Source organism: Amblyraja radiata, chromosome 2, assembly GCF_010909765.2.
Source record: "Amblyraja radiata isolate CabotCenter1 chromosome 2, sAmbRad1.1.pri, whole genome shotgun sequence".
Classification (NCBI taxonomy): Eukaryota; Metazoa; Chordata; class Chondrichthyes; order Rajiformes; family Rajidae; genus Amblyraja; species Amblyraja radiata.
The window spans coordinates 27,513,535-27,540,383 of record NC_045957.1 but is presented as its reverse complement, the minus strand read 5'-3'; the positions used below and the strand labels follow the sequence as shown (position 1 = coordinate 27,540,383).

At 42.4% G+C, this 26,849-nt stretch overlaps 1 protein-coding gene across 18 annotated transcripts in view; it reads left to right on the top strand.

Annotated features, from left to right (window-relative positions):
* kmt2c (lysine methyltransferase 2C) overlaps positions 1–23,646 on the top strand; it is a 394,622-nt gene extending 370,976 nt beyond the window's left edge. For 9 of the 18 annotated variants that reach the window (XM_033044025.1, XM_033044050.1, XM_033044059.1 and 6 more), the window contains 9 exons: positions 822–929; positions 3,514–4,636; positions 5,729–5,865; positions 7,500–7,642; positions 9,191–9,422; positions 11,218–11,334; positions 16,333–16,406; positions 19,982–20,090; positions 21,958–23,646. In XM_033044025.1, coding sequence (XP_032899916.1) covers positions 822–929; positions 3,514–4,636; positions 5,729–5,865; positions 7,500–7,642; positions 9,191–9,422; positions 11,218–11,334; positions 16,333–16,406; positions 19,982–20,090; positions 21,958–22,050 — 2,136 coding nt within the window. In that variant the 3' untranslated portion in view covers positions 22,051–23,646. The remainder of the gene's footprint in view (positions 1–821; positions 930–3,513; positions 4,637–5,728; positions 5,866–7,499; positions 7,643–9,190; positions 9,423–11,217; positions 11,335–16,332; positions 16,407–19,981; positions 20,091–21,957) is intronic. The other 9 variants (XM_033044044.1, XM_033044111.1, XM_033044095.1 and 6 more) reach the window with 4 other exon arrangements.
* The last annotated feature ends 3,203 nt before the right edge of the window (positions 23,647–26,849 follow it).

The window sequence follows — 26,849 nt, the reverse complement described above, 5'->3', positions numbered from 1 at the left end:
CAGAAGTTGATGTCTTTGAGGAAAAGCCATAGAGGCATACAGCATGAAAATAAGCCCTAGAGCCTATCCCGCCCACAATGACTAGTCAATGTGTGTTTAGTTTAGATATACGGAGTGGAAACAGTCCTTTTGTCCTGCCTAGTCCATGCCGACCAGCAATCCCCGTACACTCGTTCAATACACTAGGGACAATTTACAGAAGCCAATTAACGTACGAACCTGCACATCTTTGGAATGTGAGAGGAAACCAGAGCACCCGGCGAAAACCCATAGGGTCACAGGGAGAATATACAACTCTGTGCAGACAGCACCCGTAGTCAGGATCAAATCCATGTCTCTGGTAATGTAAGGCAGCAACTCTACCGCTGTGCCATTGTGCCAACTTCTGTGGTTAAAGTAACCACGTAATTGTTAAAGTGAGCTAATCTATATTTGGTTTGGCCGATTATTTTTTAACCTAAAATGAAGTACCAAACTTATTCCACATAAAATACTAACAATTGCAAGTGGGGCATAAAGACCTTTTCCAATGAAACAGTTAAGCATTCTGTCAGCTTTATAAATAGTGGTACTTTCCCATGTATCTCCTGTGAGCCAATTTGCATTGCATGTAAGAGTGTTACAGCTCAATAGTACTTTATGTCGTTTAGAGTACATAAATTTAATAATTATGTACAGTGCCAAAGCCTGCTTGCCAAATAGTGATTACTGTTTTGATTGATTTTATTTTGACATGAATTGTCGTTTTTGTAATTCTTGAGGGAACATTTATATATATTTCTGTCAAAACACTATCATAAACCTTTTATTCCTTCCCTCAGGACTCAAGAGATGGAATAGCCAAAGCAGAGACTGATATTGTTTTTTGCAGCAATAGTTGCTTTGTGCAGTATGCAATGGCCACACAAGCAAAAACACCAGATTCAAAGGTAATCAATAGAAAATGTTTCCAGAATAAGTGTTTTAAAATGGTAATTTTTAAACTTTCATAAGTATACATATTCAGATGGCAACCTTTGAATTTTCACCTTGTATATTTCAAAGAATCGGTGCCTTTTAATATTAAAATACTGTAATATTTATTTTGTTAATTTATATGAATAAATCTGAATAAAGTAATGGGTCAAATATAACAAAAATCGGTTCACCAACATAAGTATTGAAATGCTTTATAGTACAAGATCAACTTTCATAGTGAAGAAAATATTGAAGAATGGATATAAAAAACAAGGAATTGCAGATGATGGTTTACACAAAAAGACAAAGTTCTGAAAAGGATCCTGACCCAAAATGTCACCTATCCATGAAGAGTTATATTTACATTGAATTTCACTGGCAGATGAAAGAATAATTTAACTTAACATCATGTACATATTTGAAAAAAGAATTCTGCTTTTCATATAATGGTTTAGGTTATTTTGATATGACTCAGTTGAGATTTAAGTGGCAGAAATTTCATTCAACTGGATCTTTTGGTTTCCAAATTCCAAAGACGTGATGGTTGGTAAATTAGTTGGCTACTATTGATTGCCCTAAGTGTAGATGCGTATAAGTGAATCAATGTTGTGTTGTGGCCATGTTAAAGAGAATAGGTTACATGGATTTAATAGAGTTTTCTTGAGATCAAACATAGCCTTACAGTGCAGCAAAATTCAATGAATAGCATTTCAAATTCAGGAGGGGAGAAAGAATGTACAAAAATAGAGTCTAAAGTTTGGATCAACGTCATATTTACTTTAGGTTTAGGTTTATTATTGTCATATGTACTGAGGTGCAGTGAAAAGCTTTACTTTGTATGTTATCCAAACAGATCATATAATACTATACATAAATACAATCAAGTCAAACTCAAGGACAATAGGTAGAGCACAGAGGTAGATACGAAGTGCAGAATATATATCTCGGCATTGTAGTGCATCAGTTCCATAGACAAAACCAAATATCCGCAGTGGGGTAGAGGTGAATTGGACTACCCTAGTTTATGGACGGACCATTCAAAAGCATAATAGGGAAGGAACTGTTACTGAGCCTGCAGGTGCGTGCTTTCCAGCTTTACTTCTGCCAGATAGGACCAGGAAGAAGGAATGACCGGGGTGGGACAAGTCTTTGATTATGTTTGCTACTTTTCCGAGGTAACGTGAGGTGTAAATAGAGTCAATGGTGGGAAATCTGGTCTGTGATGGACTGGGGGGGGGCGCTACAAGCCAGCTCCCTGTCAGCAGCGTGTCCGTTTTTTTCAACTTTCTTTGTGTTTTTAGTATGTTTTTAATGTTTCTTTGTCTGTTTTGTGTGGGGGGGGGGTGTGGGGGGGTGAGAGGGAAACCGTTTCGGTCGCCTCCTCCATGGAGAGGCAACTTTTTCCAGGTCGTCTCCCCCGTGGCCTAACAGCAAGGATCGGCGTGGACTTTCCCGGAGACATGCCCGGGGCTTCAGCGGCGGGCGCAGCGTGGACTCTCGGCGTGGAGCGGGCGAGCCCTCACTGGGGCTCGCCGGAGGGGAGCGCTCCGTTTCGTTGGCCCGCGGCTGCCGGCTGCCTGAAGCAGCAGCAGAGCGCGGCAGCAGAGCTCCAGCTGGCGCGGCGTGGGGGACCCGGGGGAAAAAGAAGCTTCCACCGCCACCCGCGACCTACTTCTACCGCGGGCCCGGTGCGGGCTTACTATCACCCCTGGAGGGGAGCTTCGACCGCCCTCCCTGCGGTCTGCAGTGCTTCTGGCTGCGGAGCGGCGGGGACTTTAAATCTTCGACCGCCGGCCTGCGGCCTACACCATCTTGAAGCCGCGGTCTCCGGTGGGGAAGAGCCGACTATGGACTGGCTCTGGACTCTGGTCCCGACCACGGGAGGAAATGGAGGAGGACTGGCCAAATTTTGTGCCTTCCACCACAGTGATGAATGCTGTGGTGGATGTTTGTGTTAAATTTTTATTGTGTATTGTGTGTTCTTTCTCATTGTATCGCTGCTGACATATTCATTTCACTTGCACTTTATGTGCAATGTGACGAATAAACCCGTATTGTATTGTATTGTATCTACAACTCTGCAATTTCTTGCAAGTTCCCAAAATATGCTGCGATGCAACCCACCAGTATGCTTTCTATGGTGCATCTGTAGAAGTTTGCAAAAGTCATGAAGACAATCTCCTCAGAAAGTAGGTTTGTCTTCTGGCTGCTGCATCAATGTGAGCTTGTGACTGTGTTTGTGCCAACATGACGATCTTAATAGTAGATCTATTGTTTATCCTTCATTATATGTATATGTAAATGTCTTGGATGTCTGGGATAAATGCAACCTAAGTGAAAATACTGAGAAGGGAAATTATTGTCATCCAATGTAATTTATTGTTCTCATTCAGGTTGTTTAGTCTTAAGCTTTTTCCCATGTGTCAATTATATAGTTTTTAAATCTGCTCTTCCTCAAAGTAGTTTGCACATATCTTGTGGAAGATTGACTATTGCTCTTATTTGACCCTAGTTGGAATAAATTATCTTTAAATTCAATTGTCTATTTTAAACCAGCAGGCAGTTCCATCTATTATGGCGGAGCAGCAACCCAAGGATGTGGCTCGAAACACATTCCATCATTACAACAACAACACCTCCCCTTTAGATGTCCATCGCCTTCCACGGATTCAAGAGAATGCAGTCTGTATATCAAATCCTAGTGTTTATTTCTCTCCAGCCAACCTGCAAATGTTCAAACGAGATCCAAAGCCAGAAGATCTCAAGGTGATGGTGAAGCTGAAACCTAGGCCAAGATCACTGCATGGAGGTTTGGATGGAAATCGTCCCATTAAAAGGTGGAAAGGGATGAAGTGGAAAAAGTGGAGAATTCAGATAGTCATTCCTAAGGAACATTTAAAGCTCGTGTCTGAACAGGAGATAGATGAACTTCTAAACAAACTCGGGACATCATTAAGGCCTGAGCCTATGCCGCGTGATTATAGAAGATGTTGCTTATGTCATGAAGAAGGTGATGGAACAACTGATGGGGCAGCAAGACTCCTGAACCTTGATCTGGATCTCTGGATCCACTTAAACTGTGCCCTCTGGTCCACAGAAGTATATGAAACACAAGCTGGTGGCTTGATTAACGTGGAGTTGGCTTTGAGGAGAGGCCTTTCTATGAAATGTGTTTTCTGTCATAAAATGGGAGCTACTGGTACATGTCATCGTATAAGGTGCACCAACATTTATCACTTCACCTGTGCCAGTAAAGCTCAATGTATGTTTTTCAAAGACAAGACCATGCTCTGCTCATTACACAAACCAAAGGGACCTCATGAGCAGGAGTTGACATATTTTGCCGTCTTTAGGAGAGTTTATGTGCAACGGGATGAAGTGAAGCAAGTGGCCAGCATTGTACAACGAGGGGAACGCAACCACACATTTCGAGTTGGAGGATTAATTTTCCATGCCATTGGACAGCTCCTCCCGCAACAGATGCATTCTTTCCACAGTTCGGTAGCACTCTATCCAGTTGGCTATGAAGCAAGCCGGTTTTACTGGAGCACGCGTTACTCCAACAAACGCAGTCGGTATCTGTGCTCCATTGAGGAAAAAGACAGTGCTCCAGAATTTGTGGTGAGAGTCATTGAGCAAGGTCATGAGGATCTGGTCTTAACGGGAAGCTCTCCAAAAAGTAAGGAAAAACACTTTGGTATCAATCCTTTCATACTAGATCCAAACTATTAAATTTCGTATAGTTTCACATACTAGTTAAATGTGCAATTGTACTGATTTCTAAGTCTAGATTTTAATAGGAACCCAAGTATATCTCACCAGATTTACAATATTAAACTAAAACCACAACTGCACTGATTTCAGTTTAGTTTATTGACACGTGTACCGAGGTACAGTGAAAAGCTATTGTTGCGTGCTAACAAGTCAGTAGAAAGACAATACATGATTACAATCGATCCATTTACAGTGCGTAGATACATGATAAAAATACTTATAAAGAGAATCATGTTTAGGTTTTTTTTGGCATTTCAATACAGTAAGTATCATTCTGCAGTAGAGTTTTTAATTTATCAAGAGATGGAAACAATATTTATCTGTGCATCAATCTGGGACATATTTTGATTGAAAAACAGTCCATTGTAGGCAGCTTCAGATTGAAAGGTACTTTAAGCATGCTCCTAAGAAGCTACATTTTTAGATTTCAATAACATTATATCTAGCTGAGGGGCATTAATTCTATGGAATTTGGACTTACAGCCAACCATACACCCCAGTTCTTGAATTGGGTAGGCTGAGCAATTCACTAGACTGATCGTATTGTGTGCGGTCACAGAGAAACAACACAGAAACAGTCTCCTCGGCCCACCGAGTATTTGCTGACCATCAATAGTCCATTTACGTTAATTATGTGTGTGTGTGTGTCCGGGATTTCCGCTCATGACTTCACCCGAGGGGCAATTTATAAAGACCCATTAATCAACCACCTTCAAGTCTTTGGGATGTGGGAGGAAAATAATGCGCCTGGTGGGAACCCACATAGTCACAGGGAGAACATATTAATCACATCAATGCTCATTCACTTTAGTGGTGAACTTTATCATGATATCTTATTTTAAAACTCAAAGAAAATCCAAATGTGTTGTTGAAGGGCAAATTAATTTGGATTTCAAGTATGAATTTAAATAGCACGACAAGCTTAACTTGACATGAGGAAAGAAAGATGCCATATAAAGTCGATTTAGACAATGGAAATTGCATTTTTCTCTTTCAGGGGTGTGGCAAAAACTTCTGGAGCCCATAGCTCGTCTCCGCAAAGATGCAAATATGTTGAAACTCTTTCCAGACTACCTTCGGGGAGATGACCTCTTTGGCTTGACTGTGTCTGCAGTCACAAGGATAGCCGAATCGGTATGTGGACTTTACAAATGCATGATAAATGTTCAAAATATTCAAAGCTCGAGAATGCACCTTCTTCCCATTTTCATCAAATGTAAGAAATGTATTTTTCCATGTTCTATGCTGAAACGTATTTAACTATAGAGATGTTGACAAATGGTTACTTTTCTACTCTTGAAGAGGCTTGGCCACAACATGCAGCTGATTCTGTAGTACAAAGGAAAACTTGGGCCACTCCCTGTTTCTTGAGAGCCACCTCTTAAACATTGCTTTCAATCCTTAAAGAAGGAAAGAGGTATATGGAGGTCAAGACCACAGATGTTGCTCAATGCACAAGGCCTTAAACCCCTGTCCCACTGTGCGAGTTCATTCAAAGAGTTCTCCCGAGTTTGCCCTGATTCGAACTCGGAGATTTATGGTAATGGCCGCTCGTCGGTACTCGGGGCTCACGTGGACATTTTTCAACATGTTGAAAAATCTTCACGAGTCTTCCCGAGCTTATCTGCCGTTAGCGAGTCTTCCCGAGTACCTGCCGTTAGCGTTACGAGCGGCTAAGAGACGTCCCCGAGCTCCGACATACTCACTACGTTCATTCTCCGTGCTTACCAAGAATTTGATTTTTTTTAAACTCGTGAGAGCTCTTGAATGAACTCGCATCGTGGAACAGGGCCATTACAGACAATTGTGATCCCAGCCCTCCTTTCTGTTTCTGAGATTTGGACTTCCTGCAACAGGCACCTCCAAACATTGGAGAAATATCAACACTATTGCTGCTTCTGCAAAATTCTGCAAGTACATTGGAAACCAACCAAACCAACACCAAACCAACCTGACGTCCTCTCTCAAACCAACAGCCCAGCACTGATCATGGGTTACACTCAGTCTGCTGTGCTGGATGCATGAAACTATCCTCCTAATCCATTCCCATACTGACCTTTCCATCCTGAGCTTCCTACATTGCCAGAGTGTGGCCAAGCGCAAACTGGAGGAACAGCATCTCATATTCCGATTGGGTAGCTTATAACCCAACAGCATGTATATTGAGATGTAGAAACAAGGAACTGCAGCTGCTGGCTTATAATAAAGGCAGAAAGTGCTGGAATAACTATAAGCGGGTCAGGTAGCATCTCTGGTTTGGAACCCTTCTTCACACTGATTGGAGGGAGGAGGGGGAAGAAAGCTGGACGAGAGGAAGGGCAGAACAAAAGTTGGCAGGTTTTGGATACCGGTGAGAAGGGTCTTGATCGGCAGATTGGTTAACAAAGACCAGAGATGAAAAGATAGAAGATGCAAGATTAAAGGATGGAAGAGTTGTGAGTTGGGGAAGGAATGTAGGTGGAAGGGGAGGGGCTCAATAGGTGCATGTGCAAGTGGGGCACAAGGGGGTGGGGGGTTGAAAAGTGGGTGTGGGAAGAATAGGAGGGGTTGGTTTGGGGGGGGGGTTTGTAGTTAACTCAAATTTTCCAATTCTGCAGTTCCTTGCGTTTTAGAGCATGAAAACCCAAATTTAATCCCCCAAATTATTCTGAAGCATGCTTCTAGAGTTTTTTTTGTGATTCATAACAAAAAGCCATCAGTGATGCGTTTTTAATGGGACGGTTAAATGAATGCAACCCAGAGTTGATTTTTGGAATGTTGTATCGTAGCTGCCTGGAGTAGAGAACTGCGAAAACTACATATTTCACTACGGTCGCAATCCATTGATGGAACTTCCGCTTGCAATAAATCCTTCAGGCAGTGCCCGATCCGAGCCCAAGATGAGTACCCATGTCAAGAGGTTTGTGTTAAGGTATTTTTATTTTCAACTTCACATTGTACAGTCCAACGTTGGAGGTTGCATTGCTTGCTCTGCTGTGCCATGTCATTCATAAAGGGGTGCAACAGTAAAGTATGTTCAGACCCTCTCGTACGTTGCCAGAAATTGTCACCTATACCTCGTGTACTTCCTTGACATTTTGTGCCACTGTGAGTATAATTTAGACTTTCCTGTGAGATACAGCGCGGAAACAGGCCCCTTCAGCCCATCGGGTCGGCGCTGACCAGCGACCACCCCGTGCACTAGCACTATCCTACAATCTAGGGAAAATTTTACAGCTTACAAATTTTACCAAGCCAATTAACCTACAAACTTGTATATGGGAGGAAACCAGAGCTACCAGAGAAAACCCACATGGTTACAGGGAGAAAGTACAAACTCCATACAGACAACATCTGTAGTCAGGATCAGGGTCTCTGACATTGTAAGGCAGCAACTCTATCGCTGAGCCACTGTGCCACCCCAATTCTTGCCTTGTTCTCCTGTACTTGGGAATGTCCAATCATATGATTTGTATTGGGAATGAGGAGAGGGAAAAAAGACCAATATTTGAAATAGTCCCTACTCTCCATCAATAAAACATAGCTGAAGAGACAAACTATAATGTGTTTATAATTTCTAGTTGCTTATTGCGCCCCTTCTGCTTAAAGTATCGTACTGGTACACCACCAATTTTTCGGCACCCTTGGATCCAGAGCCTTGACGGACTATCGGTTTTGCAGGAGCAACAGAGGTCACATATTAATGAAACAACAATACACTGAAACAGTTAGACAGGTACATGGATAGAACAAGTTTGGAGGGATATGGACCAAATAGAGGCAGGTGGGACTAGTGTAGTTGAGACATTGGCCGGTGTGGGCAAGTTGTGCCGAAGGGCCTGTTTCCACACTGTATCACTCTATGACCTCTGACCCACTAATTATATCCCTCCCGTGTCCTGTGATTGCCAGCAAAAAATAAAACAAATATTAAATATAAATTTAAATTTACAGTAAAACTTGCATATTTCGCATAGGCTGCCCGGGCGCTGGTTAATACGTTGCCCTCAGAAGTCATGATGTGGGTCAGACTGGCGGCCGCCCGCGGAGCCGAGACGCTGTTTTCCAGGCAGAAACACGAGCCCATGTCGAGATCGACGCCCTCACCCAGCCTAGGCGCCACATTTTCAGTGGACTCCCAAATGCCCATACTGCTGAGTTGGCGGTGCTGTTGGCAAAGTGCACAGTCCAGCCACAGAAATCCCAATGAGGTAGAGATCGACTGCCTCACCCAGCCAAACACCACTTTTCAGGGGGACTTCCGGGGCAAATTTCAAATGCGCTCTTGTAATTCTGTCCAGATTAAAGGAGGTGCTGGACCATTAGTTGCCAGAAAATTAGTTGTGTATCTCTTCATAATGATGTACTTGGTTATTAAATTGCTCAGCTTAGTCCATTTTGTGTGCAGTTTCCCTTCCCATCTGACAAGAATAAAAATATTTCTAACTGTTTACTTATTTTTATTCCCATTGATCAAAAGGAACTTCAGAATTTGTTTCTTTTTCTCCTTCTTTTCTCGTTACTTGGTGCCAAATCGTGCTAGGCCACATACGCTGAACAGCACCAGTACTTCCAAGTCTTTTCAGAGCACAGTCACGGGAGAGCTGAATGCACCTTATAGCAAGCAATTTGTTCATTCCAAATCGTCTCAGTATCGTAAAATGAAGACGGAATGGAAAATTAATGTGTACTTGGCCCGTTCTCAGATCCAGGTCAGTATATTATTAAAGAAATCGATCAAGCTACATTGTTTAAAGACACTAAGTTCTGGAGTAACTGAGCGGGTCAGGCAGCATCTCTGAAGAAGGATCACAACCTGAAACATTGCCTATCCATGTTCTCCAGAGATACTGCCTGACCCCACTCAGTTGTTCTAGTACTTTGGGGGGGGGTTTTCTAAACCAGCATCTGCAGTTCCACAAATCTAAGCTCAATTGTTTTATGGTCAATATAGAAAGCTATTGCTAAAATTATGTACTTATGTACATAATCATAAAATTATGATTCTAGTTGTGTATTGGAACAGTGTGCAAAGGCAAAAGTTGATAATGATGAGGTATGGTTCCTTCTTAATGGAGAAATTTTATTAGCGATGTATCCTAAAATGTTTAATATTTTGTAAATGTAACTGAAGTTTTCACAAAATCAGCTTTTATGTGGTGGAGTTTAATTGGGAAATCTGTTTTCTACTATGTCTTTTGAGTTTCCTGCTTCTGCATCTTCAGTATCACAAGCTATGGGATTAGAATTTGACCATTCGGCCCATCGAGTCTGCTACGTCATTCAATCATGGCTGATCTCTGCCTCCTAATCTCATTTTCCTGCCTTCTCCCCATAACCTTGGCACCTGTTCTAATCAAGAATTTGTCCATCTCTGCTTTAAAAATATCCACTGACTTGGCCTCTACAGCCCTCTGTGGCAATGAGTTCCACAGATTAATTACCCTCTGACTACTCACCTCCTTTCTAAATGAGCACCCTTTAATTCTGAGGCTATGACCTCTGGTCCTAGACTCTCCCACCAATGGAAGCATCCTTTCCACATCCACTTTATGCCATTCATTATTCTGTAAGTTTCAATGACACTATTCAATTTTTAATTCTCCGGTTTTATCTCCCTCTTTTAAATGGTGGGGATAGCTCCACCACTACATTAACTACCCTCCACTCCATAGGGACAGATCCAAACTCTAAGAAACTTGGATAATGACCACCAATGCATTCATTATTTTGTGTGTCACTTCCTTAGCTATTTTAGGGTACAGACTAGAAGACACAAAGTGCTGGAGTAACTCAGCTGGACAGGCAGCATCCCATGAGAACATGGATAGATTTCCTTTAGGGTCAGGACCCTTGTTCAGACCTGGGTACAGAGTCTTGAGCACTAGGCATTTATAAGTCTTCATTCCATTAATTTCCCCAACTTGGAAAGACACAAAATGCTGGAGTAACTCAGTGGATCAGGCAGCATCCTGAAGAACATGGATAGGCAACGTATCGGGTAGGGACCTTCCTTCAGACTGAAGAAGGGTCCCGACATGAAACATCCCCTATCCATGTTTTCGAGGGATGTCATAGAATCATAGAGTGGTTCAGTGTGGAATTGCTTTTGTTTTGAGAAGATAAAAAGCATAAATTGGTCCCTGCTCATGAGTTTGGAGCAAGGTTCACAGTGCATCTACAATAAAGTTACCTGCCGAGATTTGATTCTCCACTGTTAATTAAGAGCTATACATCAGTGGAATGCTTCAAAGTATAATTTCAAAAATAATGACTCAAAATGCTACCAGTCTGAAGAAGGGTCTCGACCCGAAACGTTGCCTATTTCCTTCGCTCTATAAATGCTGTCTCACCCGCTGTTTCTCCAGCATTTTTGACTACCTTCGATTTTCCAGCATCCCTCTGAACCATTGTTTTATTGTTGTGACTCAAGACCAAAGATTCTGTCTGATGAATTCAGAATGAGATAAATCTCATATGTCAACTAGCACTTTTTTTTCCCCTCAGGGTCTTGGTTTGTATGCTGCCCGGGACATTGAGAAACATACCATGGTTATTGAGTACATTGGAACAATCATCCGCAATGAAGTGGCTAACAGGCGGGAGAAACTTTATGAATCTCAGGTAATATCAGTATTTACTTTTGTTTTGTTGTTCACACATGGGATGTCAAATATAAACACAGTTGTACAGTATATTGGTTTATTGGTCTAGTGGCATGATCCTTGCTTTGGGTGCAAGAGAGCATGGTTCAAATCCCAGCCAAGCCCTCCGTTGTGGCTGCACAGTGGCGCAGCGGTAGATTTGCAGCCTTACAGCCCCAGAGACCGGAGTTTGTTCTTGACTACGGGTGCTATCTGTACGGAGTTTGTATGTTCTCCCTGTGGCTGCGTGGGTTTTCTCCGTGAGTGCCGGTTTCCTCCCACACTCCAAAGACCTACAGGTTTGTTGGTTAATTGTAAATTCAATTAACTTTATTTTTCCGTTAGGAACTTTGGTTTCTGCAGCCATACAACAAAAAGAAACAATTTTACAAGACACACAACCAACTCAATTCACACAGACATCCATCACAGTGAATCTCCTCCTCACTGTGATGGAAGGCAAAGTCTTGTCTCGCCCCTGCTCTCCATCCTCTCCCGATGTTAAAGCCCCCGGCGGGCGATGGTAAGTCCCGCGGCCGTTAAGGCCGTGCCAGCGATGTAAGGCCCTGCTCCGGGTCTTAATGTTGGAGCCCCCGGCGGGCGATGGCAAGTCCCTCGGCCGTTAAAGCCGCGCCGGGCAATGTCAGGCTCCGCTCTGGGTCGTTATCGGCCCAGCAACTCGGGTGGGAGAAGCTGCTGCCGCGGGAGCTCCGAAAAGCGGTCTCCCACCAGGGCCCAGCGAGCTCCCGACGTCACCGTCCACAGGCCCGTAGCTGAAGCCCCGAAGTCCGGCTGAAGCCGCGTGCCGCCACAGCTCCCCACGCTCTGAGGCCAGCCAGCCCCACGATGGTAAGTCCGCAGGGTCCGCAACTGGAGCCCCCAGGTCCCTCCGGCTGGAGGCCGCTCCACAGTGCCAGGCCCCAACGATAATGGAGACCCGACAGGGAAAAGGACAGGTATCCCGAGCAGGGAAGAGATTTAAAAGTTTCTCCCACCCACCCCCCACACACACACAACCAAAAACAATACAAAGAGCGCAGCAAACTACACATTGAACGGGACAAAAAACATTTTAAAGGACAGACGGACTGCAGGGGCCGCTGCCGCGAAGTGCCGCCCACTGGAATCGTCCCTAGTCCCTGGAAATTGTCCCTAGTGTGTAGGATATTGCTAGTATACGGGGTGATCGTTGGTCGTCGCAGACTTGATGGGCCAAAGGGCCTGTTTCCACTGTATCTCTAATGTTTAAAGTATAGTTTAATTTAAACAAACAAATATTTCTTGAGATAGAATGGTTCAAGCCATTCATGGCTTGGTCCTATTTTGTCAATCTATATCCTGATCTTGAGCCTTACAATCCAAAAATTTCTCATCTAATCAGTCCAAATCTTTCTATCATCCAACACTATTTACTTATTTCCACCTGGCCCCATCCACAGCTCCCAGCATGAAAGAGACAGGACAATTTGTGTTGTAAAGGTTCACTCAGAATGAGAAGTTTTAATTTATTTCAGAGTAAACACATGCGCCCTGATGTTTATAGCAAGTTAATTATTTTTGAGAAGTAGGATGGGGAGGAAGGAATGGTTTGTTCTTGTGATGGGGAGCTTAAACTATGAAGAGCTCTTGCAAAATTTCATGTTGATGCCTCTACTCTGATATCATGTGTACAAAACATTCCATCCCACTCAAAGAAAAAAATACTTTAGATGATGAAATTCTCAGGATAAGGCAGGAAATAATGGCAAGAAGAGATTCCATGCCTCAGCCGTCATGTGCGTACCTGAAAAAGATTAACATACTTGTTATCTACACAAATGCCGAATATTTTCATTTTTTTCTAGGGTTTTTTCCTTACTTCCACCAAGTCAAAACATTGCTTTTGCAGACAACAGGTTGATTTCCGCCATGTATGCAGAGAAACAGGGAAAGTACAGAACAGGGAAGATGCACAATGGCACTTCACCCCAGTTTGTTTAACCACACCATGATAGCGAAATTTAAAAAAATGTTTTTTACCAAAGCCAATTAACCTACAAACCTGAATGTCTTAAGAATGTAGGAGGAAATCGGAGCACCCATAGAAAACCAGCGTGATCACAGGAAGAATGTACAAACTCCATACAGACAGCACCGTAGTCAGAATCGAACCCTGATCTCTCGTGTTGTAAGGCACCACTGCGCAACTGATATTAGATACAACTCCAAAAATAATTCCCCAATTAAGAAGCTTTTTTTTTTTCCTTGTAACTGAACCACTTGAATAAGTCAGTGGCATCAGGATATCTCCATTACATACATAAATACTATTCCAGAGAGATGCCCGTGACATTTAAGTAAAGTGAAATGCTACTAAAGCAAGAACTAAATATGAGCATTTATTTAAGGTGTCCCTGGCATCTGAGAGCACCCTCCAAAGAAAAATGTCAAGGAATTTTGCTCGAGTCAACTGCATTCATTCATTATCAATGCATCTATGTCTACCAAATACCTTTCAACCAAAGGAATTTTTGTTTGGACTTGGGAAGGTCAGCCATTAACTGTTTTCCAATTTAAGGCACACTATATCTCAAGTTAATATTTCTTTACTTATTTATTTTCTGGCTCCATTAAGAATCACAGATAGAAATACTACAGATAAATTGAGATGAGCGTGAACATAATAATAATAATAAATTTTATATTTAATGGGCGCCTTTCATACAAAATCTCAAGGACACCTTACATAGTAATCGGAATAAAAACATATAATCGGAGTAAAACAAGTAATTAAAGACATCACAATGACACAAATTAAAAACAGAATTCAATCCAAAAACAGAAAATCAAAAACACAGTGTGAAGAGAGAGCAGCGGCAACCAATTCGTGCCAGCGTCCACTCTCCCTTCACGGCAGCCATCTTGGACACAGACCTACAAGACTACAGTTAGACAAAAAAAAATCATCCCCCCACAGTGGATAGCACTGTGGAGGAAGGCACAATGTCCAGTCCCCACCCCATGTTCACCCCAAAGTCAGGCCTATTGGGGCCACCGCAATTGCCTCTACGGAGGCCCGATGTCCCTGGCCGTTCTCACCGGGTGGTCTTGCCCCGGCGTCGGGAGAGTCCTTTCGGCGGCTGGGCCACTTGGAACGGCCGCTTCTTGGTTGGAGCCCGCGGTTGCCGAAGCCGACAAGGCCGCGCCGGTTTGGCGCTCCTAGGCTCCAGATGATAAAGTCGGCGCCCGCTCTCGTCACTGCCGCCTTGCCGCCTCTACGCACGCCGCCTCTCCGCTCCGCAAACCCGCAGCCCGGAGATGTTGCTCACGGCGGTCCAGCTCGCCAGAGCTCCAGCGCGGCGACCCAGGCAAGGCATCGCCCGCTCCGCTCCAGCGCTCCAGCGCTCCAGCGCTCCAATGCAGTGCCGCCACGCAGGCCGAGGTGCTGGGTGGTTCCCGCCAAGAAACGGCGCTCCAGGCCCGCTGGTAGGCCACGCCGACGGGTCGACGGGCAGCCCGGAAAAAAGGCTGCCACACCGACCAGGTAGGGACCTATAAATAAAGTAACACCTACCCCCCCACATTAAGAGACCATATCCCCTACAAACAAAAAAACAGGACTCACTAAAAACTAAAAAAAAAAAACGAATTTAAGACGGACGGCTGCTGCTAGCAGCCGTTCACCAAGATGGCTCCTCCTCCTCCTGAACATGTGTTCCATTTTCCAAATATTCTTTCTGTTCTTCCTCAAAGTGTTTTTTTACAAACTCCATGAGTTTGCAATACCTAAAGAGAAATGTCAGTCTCATGGAGAAGTGCTTTCCATGGTTCATCCCATTACCAACTTCCTTGCCTGTGTACTACGGCTTCGAAGCTGGGAATGTACTTGAGCTCAGATGCCAGAACATATAACTTCTGATCTGCCACTCAAATTAGCCCTGTCAGGGAAGGTCCTTTTTTTATGGGGCAAATTAGGTCACTAACCTATATTGAAAAATAAATTAAGTGCATGTAAGTGTTAAGAGCAGAGTGCTGGATGTAGTTAACAAGTCACACAGCATCTATGGAAATACAAACAGAATTAACATTTTGGGTCATTGAACTTTCTTCGCAACCTTCTAGTGAAGGACATTAACCTGAATATTAGTTCCGTCTTAATTTTCGGACAGTGCAGTGGAACAGGCTGCCTGATGTGCTGAATATTTCCAACAGTTGCAGTCAATTCCGCTGCACAGGATGGCCACAGAACTAAGGTATGGAACTCTCCCAAACATAATCGGCCCAGTGGTTCAATGTTGGTCATCATAGAACACAGAACATAGAAAGGTTCAACACAGGAACAGGCCCTCAGCCCACAATGTGCTAGACATTATGCCAAGCTGAACTAATCTCATCTGCCTGCACATGATCCATACTCCTCCATTCCCTGTTTCATTGGATTTGTGCAAATATAAATAGACTTTGAGAATGGTGTTTTTTCTCCCAACTTGCAAGACTAGAATCATCAATCAAAGTAGCACAGTGCATACCAGTAGTACTTACCACAACGGCAGCAGCTGAAAACATTTAGTTCTGTAGATTTTTTCATTGAAAAGAGTTCTGGGTATAACAGCTGTAAAGGGAGAAGTATTTTAAAACCTTTTATCTCTTTTTTTGCAGTCCCTTTTGTGGTCATTTCCTCCCACCATGACCCCTCTAGTCCTCCAGCTTCTTAGATCTCAGTGCTGCAGGTTTATTTCACATGCCCAATTGTCATTACTCCCTTGTTGAGATTCCTGACCTCAGCTGCAATGACCCTGAACTTCGGAATTCCTTCTGTAAACTCTTGGTTTCTTTCTGTCCTTCCTTCCTTCCTTCCTTAAGTGCTCACTGACAAACTCTGTTTGATAACTAACACTCCTGTGAAAGGTGCTGAGATGCACTTTGTTAAATGTGCTGTAAATGCAAATGATTATGCAGAATCACCAGCAGCACTGACTCTGTTTAGTTTTATTTCCAGAATCGTGGAGTGTACATGTTTCGTATTGACAATGATCATGTTATTGATGCAACTTTGACGGGAGGTCCGGCAAGGTGCGTATTTTTGTAAATAAAGTCGAGGCAAATTCCATCATCAGTTCCCAGCAATCGTCTTCTTAGGACAAGGCATCAGTGTCTCTGTTACATTATGGGGTTCATGTTGCTTGCATTCTTCAGAATATGTGTATATCATGAATGCATTTCTTTGCATTGCAGTTTTCTCAAATATAAGTACTGATCTTGCCCAAATTTTAAGTTGCAAACATCACATGGTATTTCACAGTAGCACCCACAAATTAGGCATTCAATCACACAATATTCCCATGTCTACTACATTATAACTATCAAGCTGAATTTTTTTGTCTAGCCTTTTCAAAATTGGAGGGATAGTTGCTGACTTTAAAAAGTGGACTTTTGGGTTCATTGGCATTAAAGTCAGACCCGAGTCAGAATTGGAAAGGGTAATTTGCCATCTGAAGTTCAACTCTGCTACTAGGTCTGTCTCGATGACATTCTGCTGGATTTGAATGTTCCTGATGGGTTTATTTCAACTTCCAAAGAAAGTTTGTTCTCAGATGATTTAACAGTCATTAACCCATGGAATGGTTGAACTAGTTTGACCTTATGTTGTAGTCAAGTGTGTTTTATTATCAGAGGTTCCAAGTGGAACAATGAAATTCTTATTTACAGCAGCATGAAGGTTGTAAACACAGTACTCAGTAGATACCATAATAAACAATAAAAAGAAGTTCAATACATTTAAAAAAAACAATATAGTGCAAAAAACAACAAAGCCCGAAGCCTGAGCGCAGGCAGTCAAGGCAGTTACAATATACAATTCAATTTATTGTCATTTGGACCCCTTGAGGTCCAAACGACATGCCGTTTCTGCAGCCATACATTACAAACAAATAGACCCAAGACACAACATAATTTACATAAACATCCATCACATTGCTGTGATGGAAGGCCAAAAAAACTTCTCTCTCCACTGCACTCTCCCCCCCGATGTCAGAGTCAAAGTCAAAGCCCCCGGCGGGCGATGGCAATTGTCCCGTGGCCATTAAAGCCACGCCGGGTGATGCAAGGTCGCGCACCGGGTTCTTGGTGTTAGAGCCCCCGGCGCGCGCTCGCAGAGACCCGCCGCCATTCCAAGCCGCGCGGGGCGATGCTGTAAGGCCCCGCTCCAGGAGCTCTTCAACCCCGCAACTCGGGCGGTAGAAGTCGCCGCTGCGGAAGCCCCGAAAAGCGGTCTCCCTCCAGGGACCCGCGGGCTCCCGGTGTTACCGTCCGCCAAACCCGCAGTTGCAGCCACCGAATCTCCGGGGGTCGGGTCGCAGCAGCGTCCACCACAGCTCCACCCGCTCTGGACTCGGCCAGCTCCGCGACGGTGACGTGAGTAGTCGGCACCAGAGCTCCCGGTCTTCCTGTTGGAGGCCGCTCCTCATTGCAGCCCCAACGACAACGGAGACCCGACAAAGAAAAGGTCGTGTCTCCCGTGCAGGGAGAGATTTAAAAGTTACCCCCACACCACCCCCACCCCCCCACACACATACCCCAACAAAAATAACAAAAACTACATAAAAACATAGACATAAAATAATAAAAACGCAGACGGACTGCAGAGGCCGCAGCTGACGAGAGTCGCGCCGCCTACCGGACTTTAGTTAGGTTTCGTAGTATCCGATAGCCTAATGATTGTTAGGAAGAAGCAGATTCTGAACCTGGATGTTACACTTTTCAGACTTCTACATCGACTTCCAGATGTAGAGTGAAGTGAAGAGCAGGAGTGACTTGAGAGCATGACCAGGGTGGTGTGGGTCCTTGATGCTTGTGCATTGTTATATTGTAAAGCTGCCCTTCAACTTTCGGTGAATTCTTTTGCCACTTTGTCCCTAATTCTCTCTGCCTTGTAACATTGTTATAATTATGCACTCTAGTTTATATTGCCTCCTCATTCATACTCCTTCCAGGCTATAACTCTTCACATTTCTCAGCATTAAATTCCAACTTCCACTTATTTGCCCATTCCATCAGCTTATCAGCTTCCACCATTACACCTCCCAAGTTTTGTAAATTTGTAAATTTAACAAAATATCATGTGCATCCTGACCAAATCGTTTTTTTTAAAGTTGTTATTCAAGTACTGACCTCTGGGGAGCTCCATTATAAGTTTTCATTAGGTTTTGTTACTACTATTTCTTGTTACTTAGCCTATTTCCTACATCCTTTTATTTTATTGTCTTCAATCTTGAAGTCAACCTCCATTGTGTGGAACCTTAAAAAAAAAACATTTTGGAATGTTTTTTATATCATATCGCGGAGTCATGCACCAAAATATAGCATGGAAGTAGGCCCTTCGGCCCAACCTATACTTGCTGACCGAATTGCCTAACCGTGCTAGTCCCACTTTACCCCACCATTATCATACAGCTTGGTTACAGTTGCCTTGCTACTCACTAACAATAGCTTTATTTTGATTAGATTCGAATCTGCAAGGGGGGGTCCAGCAAGGAGCTTCACCAAGTGGGTCTGGCTATAGCTGAGCCCCCTCTCCACCTGCTCCAGGTGACCAGTTCAGAGTTAGATTCAACTCAACACCAAGGAAGAAATTAAAATTATTTGTATATGGATCGGATCAGAGTGAATTATAAACACTGAGTTACCACAGTGAAAGAATAATTGACCGAAGCCTGATGCTGTGTTTAGCTGGTGTTGAGGGCAGGCAGAATCTCAACCCACCCGAGAGTTTCAGTCAAAGGCATCACATCAATTGGGAGCATCCCAGTGAAATGAGCCATAACAATTTCTGAATGAAATCTGTTGTTTTCAAGAGAGAGTTAGATCTAGCTCTTAGGGTTAAAAGAATCAAGGGACATGGGGGAAAGCAGGAACGGGGTACCGATTTTAGATGATCAGCCATGATCATATTGAATGGTGGTGCAGGCTCTAAGGGCTGAATGGCCTACTGCACTTATTTTTCTATGTTTTCTAGCATGGCTTTGTACAAGGATACCCTCTTTGTTACTTCCTCTAGATTCTCTATCAATTTAGTTAGATAAGACCTGCCTTCACAAATCCATACTGTCTTTCTCTAATCAATTCTCACTTGTCCCCCTGACTAATTCTGTCCCTGGCTATTGTTTCTATGATTTGTCCCATCACCAAGATTAAACTGACTGGCGTGCAGCTATTGCAAGATTAAACTGACTGGCGTGCAGTTATTGGAATTTTTCATGCAATTTAGATCTCCCTTATAATTTCTGAAAGTTTATTCCGATGCTATTTACATCTCCCAAGCCCTTTTACATCTCTCTTTTCCCCTTTTAATGCTGCCATCCTATACCTACCATCTGCTAAATTAATTTAAACCTCCCCTAATCTTCCACAGAGAACATTGGTTCCATTGAAGTACAGTCCATCCATACTGTATAGGCTAAACCTTCGCAATATCCCAGAAATCTGAAGTCTTCCTTCCTGCCACATATATGTGCTATACTCCTCTTATCCTCTTAAAATCTTCTGCCATTTATAAAACTGGAATAACTCTCTCCTTGTTTTTGTGAGGAACAATTATCGGAATCCTTTGAACTATATCCCGTAGTCTGATGTTCTTTATAATCTTTCAGATATATTAATCATTCCTGTGCACCAAATTGTGTGGCTGAGGTGGTGACCTTTGAGAAAGGACACAAAATAATCATCAGCTCCAACCGTAGGCTTCAGAAAGGAGAAGAGGTAGGTCCATCTTGTAATCAAAGCTTCATTAAGTCTGCTCTATGGGTGCGGGAAATTCAAAATAGAAAATGCTGGAAATACCTGGGTCAGGGCCATCTGTGGAGAAGAAAACAGTTAAGGATTAAGTTTCTTCTCTGAGATGTCTGATGAAATGTTATCTGTTTGCTCATTTGCTGCCTGGCTTCGATATTTTCAGCATTCTGTATTAATATAATTACATTTGATTCCAAAAATGGACCGAGAGAAACAACAAAAAGTGATAACATGAAAGAATCTGAGAGGAGTGGAGAGGAATGTTGGGAGAAAAAAATGGGATTAATGTAAGATTAGGTTAAATGATTTGTGTCAACCTGGAAGGACTGAAGTTTCTGCTCCGTATCTCTCTCTGACTCCATGGGTGTATTCTGAATTATGGCGATAAATCAAAATACATAGATTTGTGTGGATATTTGCTGAACAAGAGCAAAGTCCAGGATGAGACAAAGTGTTTGGGTCCTTGTTCAAATGCAAAACTCTGATACATAAAATCTACAGCACTCTTCTTAGTAATTTGTTTTACCTCTGGGCATGGAACTTCAGTAGCATCATCTTGCACAGGGTGCATTTAAATTTTGCCAGAATAATGCCAAGAGTTAGACGGTTAAATTGTGAGAAAAGAGTGCATGAATTGGCTTGTGTTCCCAAGTTCAAACAGTTGGGTGCTGATTTAATGAGCTCTTTAAAATAAAGTGGATGTAGTTAAACTCTTTCATCTGTGGGGAATTCGGAACTAGAGGGCATTACCTTAAATTTTATAGCAAGGCCATTTTGGACAAGAATTGGGAAGCTGCATGAATTATTTAGAAGTCCCTCCTTGAATGTTGAATATTTGTAATTAAGAGCAAAATTAATTTCAGTTGAGGGAATCGCATCAAAAGTATGTACAGAAGTTGATGTACGGTTCAGTCATGTACTAATTGGTCAACCTAATCCAGTTCACAAGTGAGAATGTATACTTAAGGAGCTATGATTGACATATCTTGGATTGAAAGAATCTCTACATTGCAGTCACGAAAGAACAATGGGTCTTATTTTCCTGGCATGGTTAAAGGGCTCAACATCATTAGTGTCCCTCCTACCATCACAGTACAACTAGGGATGTGCAATAAATCATCGTAACGCACTGAACTGAATCTAGAACTGAATAAGCAGTTCTGCCTTCAATACATGCGCCCCAGTATACAAAACAAATCATCCGATTATTTTAATGAATTTTACTGCTGTAACCTTCCGGAAATACTGGCAGCGGCACTGCTTCACAGCGCCAGTGACCCGGGTTTGAACCTGACCTCGGGTGCTGTCTGTGTGCATTTTGCACGTTTTCTCTGTGACCGCAAAATTTACCTCCGAGTACTCCAATTTTTTTCCCATATCCCAAAGACGTGCAAGTCTGTAGATTAATTTGTGAAATTGCTCCCAATGTTTAGGGAGTATATAAGAAAGTAGGAATATATACGACTAGTTTGAATGGGGGCTCAGTGAGCCGATGGGCCTGTTTCCATGCTGCATCTCCAAACATACCGAGTTATTTCATGGCGACCTTATTGCCTTTCAAAAGAAATATGTTATTTTTCGTGAAGTGGGGATGTCAAAGTCATTTGATTGTTGCTCAACTCTTGCCTTTATTTTCACGGTGCTTTACAAAGTCTCAAAATTGCTGATTTGTTTCTGACTGTTGTCAGTGGGTGTAGGCGTTGGAGTTCAATATTCCGTTGTACTTCTGTGTGGTGATGTGGTCTGTAATCATGGTGCTGTGCGTTTCTCACCCTCGGTTTCTGCTATCAATCTTTCTAATCCAGTCAGTGATCGGAAATGTTTTCTGTTGCAGCTGTCCTATGATTACAAATTTGATTTTGAAGATGACCAGCACAAGATCCCGTGTCATTGTGGAGCTGTGAACTGCCGTAAATGGATGAACTAAACACATTCCTTGCAATACTTACTTCTGGGATTGCTTGTCCTTGGAAAGAGATGCTCTCTTTTCACAGAAAAACATACAGACACACACACAGACACAGACACACACGCACACATTTTAAAAAGTAAGCCTGGAGTTCACAAATGGTTCTCCTCATCTCCAGCAGCAGCACAGAGTTGCGGAACAAGCATACACGAAGACTGGCTGACGTACCAGTCACTCCCATCTGTCCATACATGATGCAGGTGGAAGCAGATTATTAATTGGTCGAGCACTGGAGTTACTGTCCTGTATTGAAAACGAGCAATGGTTTTACTAGGAAAAGAATCAATGGCTGACCTGCTTACAAGTAGGGTAGGCACTTATGAATGTAGGACTGAATTCACCAGCTAGGGGAAGGATCAACAGTGCTGGCCACAGCCTTATTTGCAAGGGGCAGGCCCTCTAGTTTAAATAAATAATTAATTAAAAGTAGACACCACTGAACAAGGAATGTACTGAGGTGACTTCCTTAGGGATACAGCTAAGGGAAATAACTTGCACTAAAAACATTTAAAATACTTGATTCCATGAGTCAGTTTATTGTAGTTTTTTGATTTCTGTATGATAAAAGAGAAACATTTTTGTATTTATTGGATAAGTGAATGAAGCTATTTTTAAAAATAAAAGTAGAAGAAAGCCAAGCTGCTGCTGTTACCTGCAGATATAAAAACCCTGTTACTTTGTACAAAGTGTAAATAAAGCAAGGAATATACAATATTAAAAAAATGACCAAATGCTACCTGACACTGCAGCCATTTGCTTTTAGTGGAGTCAGTCCTCTGAGTCAGGTTACATGGTGTATAATTTTAACCAACTGTGAATTAGGTTCAAAACCACACCCAGGTAGCGGCTAGATGCTCCATTAGCAAGCCTAGATATTAAGGTAGAGGATTGCAGACACGATACATACAGCAGAATCATGTTAAGGGTTGTAGAGTCAAAGATAATTTTTATTTTTAAGCAAAATTATGAGATGTAATTATGCTAACACTGCAGGATTTTTGGCAATAGGGTTTTGAAATAAATGAGAAAATAGGCACAAAAATATTTGTATGGATTGTTTTTGTTTACATTTCTTTAAACAAACACTGTTTTGTGTTGGCTTGTAGAAGTTTAAAATGCATTTTGAACCAGGTTAGCTTTATTTTGTACTTACAGAAAAGAAAAATAACTGGTACTGACACTTCACAACTATTAAGTTCGAAATAAAGTTTTTTGTGCACATTATCAGTAAATTGTTATATTCAATGAAGCAGTCATAAATTGTAATGTATATGGCATGTTGTATTTTTTACCTTACAGAAGAAATCAATTGTACATAGTTCTTCTTGATAAATAGCTGTATGAATTTGTTTCTTGGATATTTTTTCTCTTGTATAATATTCCAACATCCTACCAGTATTTGTCCAACAGTTTTTTTCTGTCCTGTACAATAGTATCTAATGTTGGGGGAAAAAGAGCTTTTTTTGAAGTGTAAAGAGTGTTATTGGGTTTTGGAGTTTGTGCAACCAGATTAGGAGATCAGCATTTACAAATAAAATATTTTACATCTATGAACACAATGGTTTTGTTGTTATGACTAGATGGAAATGTGAAGGTATTAATCTCTCTTGGTTGTGTTTGTCCAAGAACATAGTGTTGCTTCATGTTATGTGCTGCCAATGTGATGTCACGGGCTTGGATTTTGCAATAGTAATGGCACGACAGTTACCATCTACTCTGTGCAGCCGACAGCATCCTTGTAATGTCTGCCATTGCTTGTTTAACCCTGAAATCACAAACTTACAGCGAATCTCACAGATGAAGACATTAAGTAAAAGTTCAGAATCAATGTACATGGTACTTTGAAATGTCAAGAAAGTTACAATGGGGGGAAAGGCCTGAGAATTGGACCAAGGTAAGTTGATGGTGAAGATCATAAGACATAGGAGCAGAATTAGGCCATTCAGCCCATCTATTCTGCTCTGTCATTTGATCATAGCTGATCAATTTTTCCCTCTCAACCCCATTGTCCTGCCTTCTCCCCGTAACCTTTGACACCCTTACTAATCGAGAACTGATCAATCTCTGCTCCAAAAACACACAATGACTTGGCCTCCACAGCCTGTGGCAACACAGTCTGTGGTCATTAATTTCACAGATCCAACAGCCTCTGAAATCCCTCCTTATCTCCATTCTAAAGGTACGTCCTTTTCTTCTGATTCTAATCTAGATATGTAGCTGACAATTGTGGTCGACCGTTGATTTTCATATTTGAGGAAGGGTGGGAATTATATATGCATATGGATAAACAGATTATAACTTTTAAAATGTGTTTATGACTGAGCTTATGTGATATAAACAGTAAGAAGGCGAGTATTATAACTAAGGAGATGTCTGGCAGAAGCTGAATTTTAAAACTTCACTGACGTTACGGTCTCCTGAGACCTTTGATTTTGTCTGGGTTTGATCCCTTTGATGATTTGTTGGTCAGATGTGATGGTAAAGCTAACTTGAAGAGGCTGCTATGGGATGTGGGATGGAGTCAATGGCACTCACATCAAGGACAGAGACATTGTTTATGTCTTCAAGGTAGTCCTTCCAATGCCTATTAACTACCTCGCTGTCCTGAATGAGTTCTCCATTCGAGGCTATTTGTGTTTGGGCATGTCTTCACCGAAGATGCCACATGTGGCTGAGAGCAAGTTGCTGGGCCACGATCATTCCCTCCACCCAACATCCGTCCTTTGTTTTCTTAGGGGCATCTGTCTTTGTGTGCTAGTAGAGCTGTTCCTTTTATGAAGGATGGTGACACTTGCATTGGGAGTGAATTAGCTCCTTGATGCTCTTATTATTCTTATTCATAGTGAAGCCAGGAGTCTCTTCACAGTGCAAATTATGATGGACCAGGGGCCTATGTGTTGTGGACACTCTGTGGCTCTTTATTGCACCCTCTCTGTGACTTTCATATACTTGTTAATTGTGGTTATACCAGTATTGCATTTCAACACTGATCAGAGTTTAAAGACCAGGATGGTGGGTGCACCTGACTGATATAACCTATATGTTCAAACCATATATATATTTCCATCCAAAATTAGAGAAATCCATTTGGCTCATCCAGGCTCTGCTGACATTCAGAGCATTCTCCAGTTTCCTCCCATATTCAAAAGACGTGCAGGTTTGTAGGTTGATTTGCTTCTGTGAATTGTCCCTAGTGTGTAGGCTAGAACTAGTGTACGTGTTATCTTAGGCTGGCATGGACTCGGTGGGCTGAGGGGCCTTTTTCCTCGCTGCAACTCTAAACTAAACTACAAATAACATTGTAGGCCTCAGTGTTCTTCTATCATTCTGTCTCTGGACCCCAGCTGGAAAGATGACTCAAGATACGTATGCAGCTGTCACCAAAGTCCGTATAGTGTGTGGTGGTGGTACAGAGTGGCACATTTCTGTTATATCTGTGGGTTGCTTTATCCTGGATGTTGTTAAGAAATGCTCACCCAGGCAAGTGGAGAGTATTCCATCACACTAATGTGTTGTCCCTTGCAGATAGTGGAACTATTCTGGTTAGTCTGGAGATGGACGACTCATCACAGCTTCAGAGCTGTTGTTATCGGTGTGACTGGTGCAATAATGTTTCTGGTCGGTGGTGACCACCAGGATGTTGGTAACAGGTGGTTACCTTTCATTAATGAGTCTCCCAAAACAGGATGAAGCTTCAGCAACGAGAGCTTCACATCCAAAGGGCCCCTTTGTTTATCATTCATCTGCACTCACTTAGACTGTGATTACTTGAGGTGAACTGTTGCTGCTTTATGCTTCACTGAAACCTCTATCCAAGTGGAAAGTCATTTTCATCTGAACTCAGACCTTTCATTTGATGGCTTAAACAAGTAGCTGTAGCTTTATACTGGCCTTAATTAAGAATGCCAAGTGCAAAAGATTAACATTGGAATGCTTCCACATCTTAAGCATTTTGTAATCTGTCATCGTCCAAAGTTCCTCATTTATTTTACTTCACCCTCATGTGAATTGTTCGCTTTACCAGTTTCCATGCAGTTGTTACTAGCTTGTCAAGCTGTCATCGTCTTTACTGGTCCGGACCTATGATCCTAGAGCAGTCTTCAGGGAGAGAATAAGACAACATTGGCCATGGTTTAGTGAAGAAGCTTCCTCCTTGAGGAAGAAAGTTGTGTTCTGACATGTCACAACAAACCCTAGCTTTTCTGCAACGTTGCAGAAATGCTATAATGTTAGCAGTTATCTTTCAGTATATCTACACCTAGCTCCTGTTCCACTGGGCATAAGAAATAATGGCACGTTGGAAGAGGAGAAAAAAGGTCATAATCCTGATGTGTGGCTGACTTTTCTCCCTCATTCAACCATGCCACAGAGGATTAGTGAATCATTCATCTTGTAAACAAGAGTTACTAGAGGGGAGTATACAAGGAAATAGGAAGGATCCACAAACTGCAGAGGCAGGTAAATAATTAAATATGGAGATGGAACTGCAAATGTTGGTTTACACTGAAGATGCACACAAAATACTAGAATAGCTCAGTGGATCAGGCAGCATGTCACCTTGGTGGAGACCCTTCTTCAGACTGAGTTGGGAGAGGGAAATTAGAGGTATGTTTTCAGTAATGTTTGAAAACCCAAGCTAAGGAAGCAGGCCCATTTATGCCCACTCCACCATTCTAATCTGATCTTTGCCTCAGCTCCACATAATGAAAGCCTTTTCTCAATAATCGGACAATCAGTCTTAGAGCTATAAATATTAA